At 38.6% G+C, this 18,056-nt stretch overlaps 1 protein-coding gene across 6 annotated transcripts in view; it reads left to right on the top strand.

Moving 5' to 3' along the window:
• Positions 1 to 18,056, top strand: part of LOC149023073 (general transcription and DNA repair factor IIH subunit TFB4-like) — a 44,076-nt gene that overhangs the window by 16,201 nt on the left and 9,819 nt on the right. For 4 of the 6 annotated variants that reach the window (XM_089150921.1, XM_089150920.1, XM_089150922.1 and 1 more), the window contains 6 exons: positions 3,698 to 3,735; positions 3,814 to 3,859; positions 6,711 to 6,764; positions 6,852 to 6,920; positions 12,107 to 12,183; positions 13,419 to 13,514. In XM_089150921.1, coding sequence (XP_089007047.1) covers positions 3,698 to 3,735; positions 3,814 to 3,859; positions 6,711 to 6,764; positions 6,852 to 6,920; positions 12,107 to 12,183; positions 13,419 to 13,514 — 380 coding nt within the window. The remainder of the gene's footprint in view (positions 1 to 3,697; positions 3,736 to 3,813; positions 3,860 to 6,710; positions 6,765 to 6,851; positions 6,921 to 12,106; positions 12,184 to 13,418; positions 13,515 to 18,056) is intronic. The other 2 variants (XM_089150923.1, XM_089150925.1) reach the window with 2 other exon arrangements.

Genomic DNA, 18,056 nt, shown 5'->3' with positions numbered 1-18,056 from the left:
CAACTGTTCAATTATTGTATTGTATATGCAACTATACAAGAAGTTGAAGAAACAATTGAATAAGTTCTCACCTCTCCATTAATTGTCCCCTGCATGACAGGATCTGGTATGAGCTTCTCCAGATGTCTTGCACCGCATTCATCAACCTTACATTAACCCCAGATCATTCTTATAGTGGTACATTGGATTAAGGTGGTAAGCCTGTATTGTGGAAATAAAAAACTTGGTTAGTGACTTAGTTGTTTACTTGATTATAACAATATATATTAAAGTATGCAACAAAAACTTAAAGACTAAAAGTGTCTCACTAGCCAAGTGCAAAGGTTGCATCAAGTGCAACTCCCATGTCTCATTGATGATCCTCTCATAGGATTTGAAGGGCTCCAGAGGTAGTAGCTCTAACTAGCTCCTTCATTTGTTGGAGGGTAGCATATATGGGCCATTGTGGGCTTCTTCTCCGAATCCACCTTCCTTAAAGCAAACACAATTGGCTCTAAAATTCCACTGTCCTATTCAGCTGCCTCTAGAAGGAATCATCAACAATGGTTTGTTGGACTACTACTGCATCAGGATGGCTAGATCCATGCCAATCAAACCACTCCTCACTTGCAAACATGTGTCGTAGACCCACCACTTTCTTTTGGAAGCTTTTCAGAGCTACATAGTTGGTGGCGAATCTAGTCAATCCAGGTTTGACTAGATCATCCTTACAGTGGTTTCTCATCATCTTCAGCACATAATAATGGTTATAAATAAGATTACTAACCCTTCTAGCCCTCTCAACCACAATATGATTGACTTCCTCTTCTCGAAGTCCGTCAATATGAGATCAATTGATTGTGCTGCACATAGTGTCCAAAGAGGTGGATCTTGCTGCTCTTCTTCTTCATTAACATTTCACTAGCTTTTTTGAAGTTAGCACTGTTATCCATGACAATTTGGACAATGTTGCTTGACCTTACCTCGAGGACCACCTGCCTAAGAAGCTTTTAAAGGTAGTCAGCATCTTTGATTTTATCTAAGGCATCCGTTGACTTAAGGAAGTCTATCTTTCCATTGCAGTTCACCATGAAATTTTAATGATGGACTGTCTAGTAGGAATAGTCCATCCATTAGCCATCACAGTAATACTATATGTTGTCCATCGTTCCTTTAATGAACCAATGTATTCTTCCACCTCCTTCTTCACCTTTGGTAAATATTTATTCATCACTTCCCAAGCTTTTTGGCCTTGAACCCCTACACCTACCCTAGCAACTGCATTGATCATCCCCTGGTAGTATGGTGTTTTGGCCACATTGGCTGCAATGTTGTTGTAGAGTATGAATTTGTTGATTGCCAACCTAGCTTCCTCCTCCCTATTGCTTTCTTTACCTCCAACAAACATATATGGATGCTTATTTGATAGATGTCTTAATGCTTGAAGAGGAAGGGGTTTTGGTCAAATGTGGCATTGTAATGTGCAGTCTTCCTCCTTTCAGTCCTCTCACTTCCCCCACTTCTGTGAAAACTTGTCTAGGTGGTATGGATGCCCTTGACCCTGAACCACTACTCCTCTTGTCTGTTCATATTGCCTCACATTCTCAAAATGTAAGGACTGTGTGCTAGCTTCCATTGCAGCCTTAATTTGTCTCCATTCGGATTGTGACTCAATACCCATACGCCTCCTCCTCTCCTCATCATCATCTGACTCCTCATCAATGTCAACGAAGGTCTCTGTGGCACTGTATCCTCAAATTCTTTCTTTTTGTTTTTGTGCCATCTCATCCTTTCTTTGTCTCCCTCCCTTTAAAGTTGCTGCAATTGCTTGTTGCACTTCATTAGGAACCTTGGAGCACTTGGCAATATCTTTGTAGTCACCAGCCAAGTGTTCTTTAATCTGGTTGAACCACTAGAATTCAAGGCCTTGAGGCAATACTTGCATCGATATTTTTTCTTGTCAGCAGTGTCTTGGGTCCCACTGCAAGTGCTACTCCCACTAGTTGCCATTTAAGTTACAAGCCTACAACACTTAAACACATACATGAATGTTCCCAAATAATCATTTGAATAATTTTTAGATAATTTATAAAACAACAAAACATACACTTTGTTCTAAGATAACATATATACAATGCTCAAACAGAGATGTTTGTATTTTTAAAATAAACTACATAACATACGCATAATTTAGAAAAAAAAAGAGATAATTTTTTAATGAAATATTATTTTTTATAATTATTCTTAATTATTTAAATCTGAAAAAAAAAAAAAGAAGTAAAGCAAGCATGATAATCAGAATATGACTACTTGGGATTGTAGCCCTTTCAATATAGTCCAACATAAGTTAGAATCATATTCATGTCATAGGTTTTTTTTAATTTTATTTTTGTAGAAACAATATTTTTTTAAATACAAAAATTAAAAAAAATGAATTAATAGTAGAAAAGTAAACTTGTTTATATGAAAGTATAGATTGAAGCTAGTAGATCAACATACACTACACTCACACACCAATTGTTGAACATGTTATTTGTAAAAAATTCAAATTTGGGGAAAAATCTTAATTCTGGCAAAAACAGTATTTTTTTGGGATCTCAGTGAGATCCGACGAGAGAGAGAGGCAAGAGAGGCGAGAGGCGAGAGGCGAGAGAGAGTCGAGATAAGGCCATTTAAAAGGCTTGAACCATGTGGTTCAACCTAAAAAGACTAGATCTCGCCATCTCATGAGATGGCGAGATTTCGTAGTGAGATGTTCCATCTCTCCCATCTCAACTCGATAATGCTAAAAACTGAGATCTTGTGAGATCTCCCACGATGATCATATTAGAGCTAGTCTAGGAGTAGCTTCTGTAGGTAATAAGTTATGAGAAAGTCGATTGAGGTGGCACAACCATGTTCAACGGATGCCTTTAAATGTCCGTGTAAAGAATACTTGATTTAATCCAGGTTGAAGGAACTAGAAGAGCTGGGGGTAGATCTAAGATAACCTTGGGAGAAGTGTTGAGAAAGGATATGGGTGAGCTAGGTCTTGTATCTGGTATGACCTCAAATAAAGCAAATTTGGAAGGCAAGGATCGATGTAGCCGACCCCATTTAGTTGGGATAAGGCTTGTTGTTGTTGTTGTATCAATCAAGTCACCATGCGACAACAATGAAAATTTGAGCAGATTCCCTTATATAAAAGGTCTATATATGTGGAAAGGAGTCCAACAAATGCAAACTGAGAAAAACCTACCTTTCAAAATCAACTTGGTGAACATGGCCGAAGTCCTGGAAGAGGTAAATGGACAGTGGCTGGAAGAAATAAGAGGAAAGCTGGAAGAAATAAGAGGAAATAGAAAGATCCGTGTGAAAGTTATCTTCCGGTGGTGAAACTAAATTAGACTTCCAAGTTATCACTAACCTTTGAGACCTTGAATATGGGACATTGTCAAACTTTTCATTTACATTAATTATTTTATTAATTTGTCCAATGCAATTGTGGCTTGGGTTAGTGGTTAATTTCCAACTAATGCATTAAAAATTTGGTTGCTGAGAGTTTGCAGAACTATCAGAAGTATTTTGAATCAGATTAATTCTTCTAAATCTGTATTTATGCCACTTTGGTAATCAAGCATCCCTCAGGATAACTCCCTTGTATGACTTCAATGATTAATTTTCTGTACTGAACCTATATGGGCCTATGGAGCCTTTTTTGCTCACATCCAAAAGACAGATTTTGTGTTTGCAGGGATCACCAGATGGACCTGAACAGTATGTTTTCATGATTTGTTTGATGAGATAATTTTCAGTGTTTACGTACTGAGCTACTCTGAAAGGGTATTGTTACAGATATGTTGCAGTAATGAACTCAATTTTCTCAGCCCAACGATCCATGGTACTGTATGCATGAGCATTTAAAATTTTGGATTTTGGTTCGTTTTCTGGGACTGCAATTTATTGGCTTGATCATTTTCATATGGTTCCAACACTTTAAGGATGCAAATCATGTTGGTGTTAACAATTTGCATCTTCATATCACTTTGGAGATGTTCTTTAAAGTTTGAATGTGTTTGTCCATTCTTATGTATCATTAAAGTCGATCAGTTGAATTCCCCGGGGGTGGGGGGGGGGGGGGGGGGCTATGGGATGGTATTTTTGGTGATCAGTCAAGTTATGCATCTTGTAATGGAGTTCAAGATAGGTAAGAGGCCAACTAAAAGCCCATAGTCTGGAACTGCTATGAACAAGGTAGTTTGGCTAGGTCAAATTAGGGATAGGTTTGGTAGGACCTGTAGTTTGATCGTAGGGTTCTATCAAATTTATATGGGGTAAGCTTTCAGTGAAAGTGTGATGAAGTTTTGATGGTGGAAGATTACTAAATTGAGTCTACGGCAATTTTGAGTCTGCTTTCCAGGGTTTGAAAAGAGTTTGCTTTGAGGGTATAGGGTTGTGAGTTGATGGGGTTTGGATTGATTTTTCCCAGAGGATGTAGGGTAGACTCAGTACTGGTTTGGTGATGTTCTGATGGCTGGTTTTGTCTGGGCAGAATTTAGGTTATGGGGATGATGTATAGACATGGGGGAGTTAGTTTGGTGGTTTAGCGGATTACGAGAAGAAACAGTAGGTTTGGCCTTAAAATTTAATTGGGAAAGGATGAGCATGGAACAATAAGATACCAAATAATTTATATCAGAACAATAATGGAAAGCTTCAGGTTTTACCTGGGGGCTTCACACTGCAAGGTGTTGATTTGAATAAACTCCAATACAGCCAATGAATTGCCTGGGCTTCCCACGCAAGGCGTTAGTCAGATCAAATACCAATCCCACCAGCCTTGGTTAAACACAAGAGTACAAGATAAGAGTCTTAATGGAGAGCAAGAGAAGAGAGGCAATATTATTCATCCAAATTTTTTTTTTACAGTTCATCCAAGAAAAGAAGGGGGAAAAAAAGAAGGGAGAGAGAAGCAACATTCTTTCCATTATCAAATTCATGTTGCACAGTTACCCCCCTTTCAACCGTAAGCAAAAAAGACTAACATCGACTTTACACTAAAAAAGAAAGTGACCCAGTAAGCTAGGTATGGAACTGAAACAGCTAGTCCTGTATGCAACCTACCATATGTTAGGCCCATAAAAGTGGCCTATTACATAGAAAAAACCCTTAGGATCAGGGGCCAAATATGTATGCCCCCCCAAGCTCTAAACTTTTATTTATAAAGAAACAAGTCTAATCTGATGATGAATTTGCATAATGCTGATGCACTGTAATCATTTTCATGCCAGTTTCATCAATAGCTTGATATTTTCCGACTTCTGCCTGGTAATGCATGTAAGGTCTCATTTCTAAGAGCTGTGTTGTTATCTTGTCGAAACCGAAGGAAAAATCTTAGTATATATTGTATTACTGATTTGGAAACAGGATATTTATAATATTACAAGCTATAAAATAAGAATTGAACTAGGAAATCTAGGAAACCTAACAGGCATAGGACTCCAGGGAGAGGGGACTAGGATAACCCTCCAAATCTCATCTCAGGATTAGCTCCCGATGCCCAATTCCCAATGTGGTTTTATGCTTTCTATTTTTCTTTTTTTACAACACTCCCTCTCAAGTTGGTGCATAGATATCACGCATGCCCAACTTGGCAATGATTGGAGGGAAGATTCTTCCTATCAATCTCTTAGTGAAGACATCAGTCAACCGATCTTTAGACTTCACAAAGGACATACATAACTCTACTTTCTAATTTTTCCTTGATGAAGTGTTTGTCTTTTTCTACAAGTTCTGTCCAATCATGCTGAATGAGTTATGAGCGATGCTTATGGCCACTTAATTGTTGCAATAGAACATCAATGGAAGAGGAAGAACACCATCAAGATCTTCAGGCAGACCATGCAAATATGGTAACTCACAAATCCCTTGAGCCATTGCAAGAAACTTTGCTTCAACACTGGACATGCATAGCTTAGGCACGCATTCAGATTGAAGGAACAAAGAGCCAGGGGCATCCTAAAATGACCTTTGGAGAAGTGGCAAGGAGCTGAGGACCAAAGAGGGACATGCTTAGCATGGGTTTGGCCTTGTATTGTATCAAGTATGACCTTGAATAGATATGATTGGAGCGCAAGGGTCAATAGTTTAGTGGGTATAAGGCTGAGTTGTTCCAATGACGTTTCTAAATCATGGTTTCCTAAGAAACTGAGACAAGAGTTTTCAACTAGTTTTGACAGAAGATACCAAGTTAAATCCATTTTGGCTAGTTTGGAGGTTTCCAGTTTCAACTAGTTTCATTGGTCTTGATCAGTTTTGACCGTACTTGACATGTCAAGTTTGGTACCTACCTTGAAACCAAATTTTTTTATAGTCATGCCTTGGCCAACCAAGTCCCTGCTGCATCGGGGAATGGTTTTTACTCTTTGAAATGAGGCTTATGGTATTGTCGCTGGCTTTATTTGTTTCTTTGAATTTGTGTTTGAAACAACAAACAATTAATTATTGTGTTTCTATGCTTCTGTTCTAGTTGTCTGGTTCAACTTTTGTCACCAATTTCTTTCCAGTGTTCTTTTTCCCCTATTGATTTCCAGAACCAAAAAAAAAAAAAAAAAAAAAAGGAAAAAATAGAAAATAAATATACTTGAGATGTGTTTGTTTGGAGTTTTACCAAATTCAGCCTTGATGTCTTCTCAACATCTTATTATTTATTGCAATTTTTTAGGCTGTTGATTTTCTCACTTGGTTCGCAGGTTCCTATTGATTCATGTGTTATAGGATCCCAGCATTCTGCCTTTTTGCAGCAGGTGCCTCTCTCTCTCTCTCTCACCCCCCTCACCCCCGCGGGTGATTATGGAATTCTTCATTACCTTCTAATGGATATTGGACAACAGGCTTCTTACATAACAGGGGGTGTGTATCTGAAGCCTCAACTGCCGGATGGGCTATTTCAGTATCTTTCAGTAAGTTCTCAAGTTGTTTGGCTTTAAAAATTTCTGTTAGAAGTTCTTTTTTTGCATTATCTGTGATGGCTTTGAAACTTTCTTGGAGCTTTGAAATTAAAATCTTGACTATTGTTCTACTGTAATTTAAAGAGTCATGGTTGAGTTTTCATAATAGATCTGTTGTGTGAGTCCGAGCAAACTCTGTACAGTAACCTAATTGCCTAGCCACTGAGCCTGCATCATCTTGGATTCAGAGTTCATATGGCTTTGGAGACTGTTACTGAATCATGTTTCCTAACAGTGATCTACAAAATGGAGAGTACCGAAAAAGTCACTTTACCAAAAAGTCTTGATGGCTCCTTGGTGTCGGGGGAAGCCTTAAGGGGTATCATTGCCATTCTCTCCTACTCCAGTCCGAACTCTGATATGGATTCTTCTCCTCTCTCTGTCTCTCCTTCACTCTCCCTCTCCCCTTTCTGTTTATGGGATCAGCTTCATATCGTTGAGGGTTCTTTTCCTCTTTGGCCTCTCTTGTGTTGGGGGGTAAGCTATGAGAGCCATCGTTGTTGATCTCTCCATTTCAGGCTTAACCTCTGATCCAGATTCTTCTCCTCTTCCCTTCCTGTTATTGGGGTTCGCTTCTATTTGTCGAGGGTTCTAGCCATTGATGGCTTCTCTAGCTTTGGGGGAAAGCCATAAGGACTATCGTTGTTGAACTCTCTGATTGTGTTTTGAACTCTGTTCTGTTCTCTTCGTTCTTTGTCTGATTCTTGTGATGCTGCCTTTGCTGCAATTGTTGTGCTACTGCATAGGTCTTTGTGCATTGTTATAAGGAAGGCTTCTCATGGCTAGGATCGAATGGGAGACTTCGTCGGTTTAGCTGGGGCCCTTTCTATGTATGGCTACGGGCATCTTGTGCTGTATAACTAGTTTGCTTTTATTGTTGCTCTCAGATGGTTGCTAGGTTTGATGCCTCTTACTTTGGCGGGCCACTTGTGCTTGTGTATTGAGTTTTCTTTAATTGTTGCTCTTAGGTAGTTGCTTGGCTCAATGCCTTTTTGGTTGCTTGTTAGTTGAGGCCCTTTGTGCGGGCTTTGTCGCTTGTGCTCGTGTATTTCCTTTTATTCTCTTTGGTAATGAATTATTTAATCATCCAAAAAAAAATTCATTGAGTTTATGGATTGTATCTTAATTTGGTTGCTGACTTCTAGTTTTATAGCATCAATTTCTTTTCCTTATCTATTCACTTCAGCAGTCCCATTGCTTTGAAACTACTAAACTTGTTCTGGATTCTGTGTGAGAGAAACTCTTTGGGCATGTTTTGTTATGAAGTGCCACAGATTGTTGTCTGATTTTGAGACCAGTTCATTTGAATGTAATTTTATGGGACTGTATTATACTCCTCGTAAATCAACTGTTTGGTTACCTTGATTTTGCAACTCAAATCTGTGGAAAACTTTTTGGTTGTCCTGATTCTGTCAGTTGAAATCATCCTGAAACAGTGTAAATGACTGTCTGGTTATCCTGAGTTCCTGACTATCTACTTTTTCTACTAAGACTCTGATTACAAAGGTAAGATGGACCAGCTGAGTGGGTATTGTAGACACTCAAGTATGCTAACAAAATACACAATAACACTAAAAAGTCTGAATCATTTCTTTTCATGTGATGCGTGAATACTTATTCATTAAACCATAAGCCATGTCTTAACGTGCTAATCAGTCTACTCTCAGGTTAACTCATCTTGAATAAATGTTGGGCAAAGCTTCTTTGAGTTAACTTATTCAATAGAAACTCTGACTTCCATCTTCACTCTAGAATTCAAGTAGAAAAAAAGCATGAAACAACATTAAAGTACTATGGAATATAACAAAATATACAAGGAATCGTATTGATTTTGGGCTATCTTTACATTTTTTAAAGAGTTTTTACGTCTGGCCCACTTAAGTTGGGCATAAACTCTACCTTAAGTTGTCTAAATTATGTCTAACCCACACCTTAACAGTTTCAGTTAGTGCCCAGTTAACTCCTAAGATGAAATGATCAAAATGCCCTCCCAATGTTAAATTACTAAACTAACCTTGTGTCTCATTCCATACCCAACCCTTAAGTGGGTGAAGGGAGTCCCCCTTCACCCATCTTCTTCCTACACCTTGCCGGAGACCACCCCACCCCTCCCCCTGCCAGCCACCACTATCCCACCTTTTCCCTGCCTGAAAACACCCAGCTTCATTGATCACATTGTCTTCGGCATTAGTTCCTCTACTAAATCATGGCCACAGTGGAAGGAATATGTACGCCTCTGGTCCGATTTCACATGCGAGGTTGTGTTTTCGTTGACTCAATATATCAGAGAAAGCTGCATCTAAAGAAGAGCTTCTTCCTCCTTTATGCATCTTTGGAGATACATCTGGGTTCCATTACACTAACCAAGCTGCGTATCAATTGGCAATTCGTGGGGTTAGGGTTGTTTCAGAGACTGTTGCTCTGAAGCACTCTAATGTCAGATGGTTTGTCTTTGGTGACGGTGACAGAGTCTTCTATGCTGATAACTTGGTGAAGACATTATCAAAAAACGATCATAATTTGTGGTTTTATCTTGTGAGTGATTCGGAGAGCTTCCAGCAGAATTCCGATAATTTTTTCAATATGGCTTTTGATGGTGGAGGTTTTGCCATTAGCTATCCTCTTGCAAGAGTTTTAGCAAACACTCCAGATTCATGTTTGGTTCGGTACCCTCATCTATTTGGAAGTGATTCGAGGATTTTCTCTTGCTTTACTGAGCTTGGTGTTGGATTAAGCCGTGAACTAGGGTGATCTGGTACTAATTCATTATTAAAGAATCTGATTTGAAGTTGCAGAGACCAAGTTTGATTTCTCTCCTTCTAATGTAATTTCATCTGTTACATGGTTTTTATGAGAGGAGATGCCTTTGAATTGCTGAGAGCTCATCCGAACACCATTGGTGTCTCTTCACCATTTTGATTCTCTAGATCCAATCTCCCCAACACGACTTGTCTATGAGCTTTACAGAAACTGTTTGAGGCCGTAAAGTTTGATTCAGCGAGGTTGCTGCAGCGAACTGTTTGCTATGATCGTTGGTATTCATGGACCATGTCAATCTCATGCGGGTACTCTGTTCAGGTGATTGAAACCAATAAGCTTCTTCCTGACCTTCTTTCTATGGAGAGGACATTCAAGCCATGGTAATTAAAACTGTATGGTCAATTGGTCATCCCACTTTGGATAAATTTAATATCAGGGAGATTCACACGGACCCATGTAACAGACCCATCAATTTCTTTCTGCAAAGCATGTCTCTTGATGGAAACAGGACAAAAAGCAGTTACAGGAGAGTGATTTCTGACGGAATGCTTCTGGAGGAAGGGTCCATGGATCCTGAGATGGGATCTTGTGATGAATTAGTGGGACACCTTGAAGCCCAAACTGAAGAGTGAGGGAGACTAGAAGCCGTGCAGAGAACTCCGGTGATCAGAAACAAAGTTATGTCGGATTGTTGGAAGCGACACAGAAGAAGCATTAGCAGCAATCATGCCGGCAGCTTACTCGAACGTGGTGATGGGCGATTTCTGGCAGGGGGAAGGTGGGGGCAGTGGTGGATGGCAGGGGAGGGGATGTGGTGGTTCCCGGCGGTGGTTTCTGGCAAGTTGTAGGCAAATGTGAGGGTATTTTGCTCACTTCATATGAGGAGTTAACTGGGCATTAACTGAAACTGTTAAGTTGTATTTGGGCCACTTAAGGGAGGCAACACAAGTTTTGGCCCAGCTTAAGTGGGGCAAATGTAAAATGCTCTTTTTTTTAATATTTGAAAGTAGTTATGATTCCCAAGACTGAACCCATCATAATTAATCTTTATGAAACTTAAATTTGTTAATGCGAGATTTGATCATTGTATATACTATGTAATCAAACTTCTTTATGAATTAGAAGAATCTTGGTGTGTTTGAACCACCATTCCCATTGATGGAGGTCAGAGATCAAAGGAACCTTTTTTTTTTCCTTCTCTTAAAAAAGACAAGGGCTTCTTTGATCTGGTCCTCTGTCACCCTTGGAGCATGCTTGACACATTCTCATGTTCTATGTGCTCTACCATTGATCTAAAGACCTTAACGTAAAGTTGTCAAGTAAATATGCAGAAAGACTACAAGAATGTTGTTCCTCACATTATGATAGAAGTCTACCATCACCAAAGGCATCAGGAGAAATTTTATCACATCCAAGCAGAGAAGAAGGCTTAAAAAATTCAACTTCACTACTAGCCTACGATTAGCAAGAAGATTGTTAACAGAATGACAAAATCTGCTTTTATAGGGTCCGAGGAGGTTTGGATTATAGACAGTAGCTGGACATAACCATGCCCACGATGGCCTTGCTGGTGGTGACAGGTTCAGAAACTGAATTGCAGGAAATTTGCAATAACAGAAGATTAGAGGACTTGAACTAGCTGAGAATCAATTCAAGTTCTTTGTCTAGGTAAAATATAATAGCAAAAATTATTCTCAATCCACCTATTAGATTTTTAGAATCTGAAGTCTTTACACTTGAGATAGTAATCTCCAGATTTGAGAATTAATGGTGTGCATTCATTAGCAAAACTCATAAACTGTGGAAAGTAGAAAACTCACATAAGAAACGGATAAGGTAAGAAACTAGCTTATATGAAATCTTTTTAGTGTTGAGTGTCTTGAATCTTGAAACTATTGATGATGTCACGACTCACGACTCACAAGCAAGGATACCAAGATGAATTGAAGAAGGCAAAGAGCGGAGGACCATGAAATGACATGAGAGAGGAACCATACATAGTGAATATGCAGACAAAAAGGAGTTGAATAGGCTACTGCATATATGAGACCACCTCTGAAACCAAAATTTGGTACAAATTTGGAAATTTCCTGATTCAATGGCATCCAGGTCAGTTTGACTTTTTCTAAACCAAATAATTTTTTATTTGGGAATTATGATTTCAAGGATTTATGTTCTATGGACTTATGCAACTAACATACCCTTATGTTTCATCAGCTGACATAGGGAAATATATGCCTTCTGTTTTCCTTGAATTTTGTTCCTTATCCCTAATGTCCACTTGATCTTTTTATCTTGTAAAATCATTATGGTTTGTTAGGATAGAAAGGTCCCTTTTCTTTTTTTCTTTGTTTCTGAGTTTGTTTTGTGGTATGCAGTCGGTATTTGCAACTGATTTATTGTCTCGAAACTTCTTACGACTTCCTAAGCCTGTAGGGGTGGATTTCCGTGCCTCGTGAGTGGTTTCTCTCTTGGATATTTCTTTGCCTGCATTTTTTTTTATGTTTTGTTTCTGATTTTGACCTCATCTTTGAACTCCTATAATTGTTATATTGCATATCCATAATTTTGTTTTCCTACTCCTCAGGATCTATAGACCCAAACAATACATGGCTGCTGAAGCCCTTATGTGTGATGAATAAACTAGTAAATTTGCTCAGTACAGGATATTTGATATATATTTTGGGAACAGAGGTTTTCACCATGCAGTTCTTCTCGTGATGTAGCCTCCCCACCCTCCCCCTTTTTCTGCCCATGATAGCTTGGAGAAATGGTCGGACTTTATTCATCTAGCAAGTTAAATCCCACACGTATGAGATGTATGCTATTAATTTAAATGGCATGTATAGGATTTTATCAAAATGTATCAGCTGATACAGCCATACAGGCTGATGTGATACATGATAGGATAGATCTCTATGCCATTGAGTCTTCCAGTATAGGGTTCAGTGGCTGTCCCAATACTTATCAGCTGATACAGCTCAATACATCTCGATTTATACTGACTATTGATACATTGCACAAAAACCCATTCTCACTTATAGACTTGATACAATTCTTATTCTAATGGGAAAATGAAAGGAAACTCTCAGCTAAGAGTCTAAAAATCTTCATTTAGTCTTGGCTCTTAACACTTTGAATTAAAAAACCTAATCAAGGAGCCGTAGAACATTATTCTTTGCATCATCCAATATTCTTCATGGCCTTAAACTATCACGACACCTAAAACACCTCATCTTCCTCATCTTTATAATGTGTATGTTTTGTTCAGAAGGTGTACTTTCACTGTATTTTGAGCATTTCTATGGTTTCTTGGACCATTTGATACTTTATATGCTACATTTCTTAAAAGTGCCTGACTGATAAGATACTTTAAACCTTGATTAAGATCATTTGAATTGTTGTTGGATAAAATGACCGCAGGGAGAAGGTTCTTTTGCAAATGCTTGTGGTTCCAACTTTATTCTTGTTTGTATCCCCAGCTGACCTCCATGCTTGCTTTTTACTTTCCTATAGTTTTAGTCTGTGTTATGGCTGACAAAGTTTTGCTTTGACAATGCATAGTTGCATACTTGCATTTGAATCTACTTTTAGAATGTTTCTACTGCACCTTTTCTTTATCTTGGATTTTCTTCTTTAACTGCATTTTTTTTTGATATTTTAGCTGGTAAATACTGTGGTTTCTGCCAGGTGTTTTTGTCATAAAAAGACCATTGACATGGGGTACATATGCTCAGTTTGCTTGTCCATATTCTGCAAGCATCACAAGAAATGTTCGACCTGTGGGTGAGTGCATGTTAATTCTAAATGTTGCAGTTGAACTCCTATAAAATGTGGTTAACTGGTTTGGTCCTAAAAGTTGCTAATCAACCACTTTATGAGACATGTTAGGGTATGCTATTTGATTTGATTGCTATTTTCTTTTCCTGCCATCACTGATACAGTCATTTCTTTTCCCTTTCCGTGTTTCCCTTGCCATGATGTATATTCCATTGATGTGGAAAATTTTTGTCTTGTCTCGATATTTTGGTTCCATTGAGATGATCAAACTACCAAATTTTGGTACAAACTTTGTCAGATTTCAACAGTCTATTTTTGTGGACTTGAAGTATATTTAGAATCTGATACTTCATCAGCACCTGATTTTAAGGCATATAACACATTTACATGGTTATTTTTGCACCCCCACTAGAAAAAATTTGCAATGGTGTTCTAGATTCACACCCATGCTTGCTAGGATGAGGTTGAATCTGAAATGTATTTTCACACATGTTAATTGTATAATCAATATAAAATCAATGAAGAAGATGTGAGATCTAGAAGGAACAAGAGGAGATAACGTGGTTTGGCCAGAGGCCTACGTCCACGGGAGAAAGGACAAAGGAGGCTGCTTTAGTTTTCATTAATTCTAGGGTTTTATAATGATTTACAATTTATAGGCTTATTTCCACCGCCTTACCCTCTCTACTTGGGTACGGGTTATGACCCGACTCAATACAATTTAACACTCCCCCTCAAGTTGGAGCATGAACATCATGAACGCCCAACTTGCTGAGAAGAAAATGATATTGTTCTTGACTCAAAGCTTTAGTAAAAATATCTGCCACTTGATGCTTAAAAGAAACATAAATTGTTTGAATTTGCCAAGCTTGAAGTTTTTCACGAATCACATGACAATCGATCTTAATATGTTTTGTTTGCTTATAGAAGACTGGATTTGCAACAATGTGTATAGCCGCTTTATTGTCACAAAATAGATCCATAGGTTTTGGATGCAAAACTCCTAAATCCTTAAGTAAATAGCACAACCAAGTCAATTCACAAGTTGTCGTGGCCATGGATCTGTATTCCGCTTCACCAGAAGATTGGGAAACAGTTGACTGCTTTTTACTCTTTCAAGAGATAAGACTTGATCCAATGAAAACACAATAGCCAGTAGTAGAACGACGAGAAGTGGCACAACTTGCCCAATCTGAGTCACAATAGGCATTTGTTGGATTCTATTAGGAGTCTAATAAGAGTTTGTATAGGAGTTAAATTAGAGTTTGTATTCATGTAAAATTCTATTCCATGTAATAGTATACTTTCCACTTAATTATAAATAGAGGGCTTGAGATCATTGATCAATAAGCCATTCACCACAATCGTTTCTTTCAACATGGCATCAGAGCCTCAATTCGATTAGGATTTTTTTTCTTCTTCTCTCTTCTTTCTTTTTTCTCTCTTTCAAACCCATCGCAATTAGGTCACCATCTACCGCTGCACTATCTTTTCTGTTGCAAACGAAGACCAGAAAGAAAAAAAAAAGAGTATCTTTTTTGTTGCAAACGAAGACCAGAAAAAAAAAAAAAAAAAAAAAAAAAAAAAAAAGAGAAGAAGAGAAGAAGAGCCACCACTGCTACTAATGCACCTGCTGCTACCGCCGCTGTTGAGGTATTGCCGCTACTTCCTGTGCAATCGACAGACAAAAAAAAAGGAGGCAAAACAGCAATCGACAGGAAAAAAAGGAGGCGAGGAGGCGAAACACAGTAGACGCAAAGGCCCTGCTACTACTGCTGCTGCATCATCTTCTCAATCGCTCCAATCGTGCGCAACACAAATAGTTCTGTATAGAATCACAGAGCAAGGGTAGCATCACCATCATCGTCTGATTCTGTTGTTGTCGCTTGCTTCAGTCGCCATCGCCGTCGCCTGCTTGCATCCCCATTCCAGGTTTGAGGAAGAAGATAAGTCGATTGGTTTATTGAATTAGTTGGTTGGTTTTTTGGTTCAACTTCTAGTTCGGTTTTTATTTCATTGTTTGGTTCAACTCTTGGTTCATTGTCCAACACATTCTATTAGCCAAAAAACCAATAGACCAGACCAAATTTTTTTCTCTAGTTCTATTAGCCAAAAAACCAGTAGACTAGACCATATTTTTTTTTGGTTCTATTAGCCAAAAAAAAAAAAAAAAAAAAAAAGGAGGGAAAAAGGAGATTTGATCATATAATTGTTTGGCTATTGCATTTTGCGACGTTTTAGTTTTTTTTTAAAAAAGGTGAAGACTGAAGAACTGCAGATAATTTTTTCAACATGGCCACTATCGATGGTACTATTGCTCCCACCGGCCCTGGACATTACCCCACTCTTCATCCTCTTTCGGTAAGATTTGATGGGACAAATTATTTGATTTGGTCCCAATCTGTTTACTTGACTATTGCTGGAAGAGGACTTGTTGGATACATTACGGCCACCACTATCAAACCTACTACCACAGGCGTTTCATAGGATAAATGGATCTCGAATGACTCTCTTATTATGTTATTTCTCTTGAATTCCATGACTCCAAATATTGCCCGTGGATATCTATTACTTGATACTGCTGCCCAACTCTGGAAGGCTACTATTGAAACATATGGACAGTTGGGGAATGATGCACATGTTTATGAGCTACGAAAGAAGCTTCATGAGACTACCCAAAAAGAACTATCTGTGGCCCACTATTATGCTGAGTTGCGATCTCTTTGGCAAGAGTTGGATCATTATGGGGATTATCACCCCACTAATTCAGATGATGTGGCGACTTATAAGAAGCACATTGATAAGATTCGAGTATATGACTTCTTGGCAGGTTTGAACGTGGAGTACGATCAGATCAGAGTGCAAGTCTTAAGTTGTTCTCCCTTTCCTACACTAGAACAGTCTTATGCTCTTGTTCAGTGTGAGGAAAATCGTCGATTAGCCATGTTTCATACTCCTATTATGGAGAAATCAGCTTTACAGTCTGTTCGCACTAAATTTGATCCAGCTAAGGAGATTGTCAAGTGTGAGCACTGTCACAAACCATATCATACCAAGGCAAATTGTTGGAAACTGCATGGGAAGCCTGCTGATTTTGAGCAAAAACGAGCACAAAGAAAGGGAAAACCAAAGGCTAAACTTTTCGAGACAGTTTGCACCACACCCTCTATAGATGTTGATTTTTCACAAGAGGAGTTCGCTATTCTGCGACGTATTATGCAGTCATCTACCGCCGGTATAGCTTCAAACATTACTTCAGGTAAAACTTTTACAGGCTTTCAAGCTTCTTCGGTTTCTACTCCTTGGATCATTGATACAGGAGCCACAGATCATATGACAGGTTTATCCACCTCTTTCTTTCAATATTCTCCAACTTCTTGAAAGGATAAAGTTCGCATTGCTGATGGCTCCTATTCTTCTATTGCTGGAAAAGGGACCATTTAGCATTCTCCATCACTTTTTTTGTCTAAAGTTTTACATTTTCCCTATTTCTCTACTAACTTGCTCTCTATCAGTAGTCTTACACATGACTTGAATTGTAAAGTGACATTTTTCCCATCTTACTGTGTCTTCCAGGATCTGGTCACGGGGAAGGAGATTGGACGTGGTAAACTAGACAATGGACTTTATTTGCTCGAGCCGATTGGAGGATCTACTTTTGCTTTGACTACATCTTCTAATCCGGTCCATTCGGTAATATTAGACCTTCATCAGTGGCAACGTAGGCTAGGTCATCCCCCTTTAGGAACTCTTAAGAAAATATTTCCTGATTTGGTTTCTTCTTGTAATGAGGATAATTTATTTTGTGAAGCCTGCATTTTTGCGAAGCAGACTCGTTCTACCTATTTACCTTCTCTTCATAATAGAAAACCTGTTCCTTTTATGCTAATTCATACTGATGTGTGGGGTCCCTGTCGACGTGTGCCTATTATTGGCCATAGGTACTTTGTTAGTTTTATTGATTGTCACTCTTGTTATACATGGATTTATCTTTTAAAAAAAAAAAAAAAAAGAGGTTTTCCAATGTTTTCGTGATTTTCATAATATGATTAAAACTCAGTTCAATTCTACTGTGAAGATCCTTTGCAGTGACAATGGCACAAAGTATATTGATGGTGAATTTCAAAGATATCTCTCTAACTCTGGCATAATACCTCAAACCAGTTGCGTTGATACGGCTGCCCAAAATGGGGTTGCCGAAAGGAAGAATCGGCATCTCTTAGAGATAGCCCGTTCCATTATGATTGTTATGAATGTACCTGACCAATACTTAAGTGATGCTATACTCACTGCTTCTTAGCTTATGAATAGGATGCCCAATAGGATACTTGGTTTTAAATGTCTTAATGAGATTCTTCAGGGAGCCTCTTCTTTTGTTATTTCCCCAAAGGTTTTTGGATGTGTGTGTTATGCCAGAATCACCCCACTAGAATAAGCTGGCTCCCCGCGGCCTACGCTGCATATTTTTGGGGTATTCTGCTACTCAAAAAGGGTACAAATGTTATCATCCTCCTTCCAGGAAAACCATTGTATCCATGGATGTAATTT

Source organism: Hakea prostrata, chromosome 3 (assembly GCF_041222555.1).
Source record: "Hakea prostrata isolate BN-2017 chromosome 3, UWA_Hpros_2, whole genome shotgun sequence".
In the NCBI taxonomy this organism is placed as follows: domain Eukaryota; kingdom Viridiplantae; phylum Streptophyta; class Magnoliopsida; order Proteales; family Proteaceae; genus Hakea; species Hakea prostrata.
The sequence above is the reverse complement of the archived record's forward strand: the minus strand, read 5'-3'. Positions and strand labels throughout refer to the sequence as shown.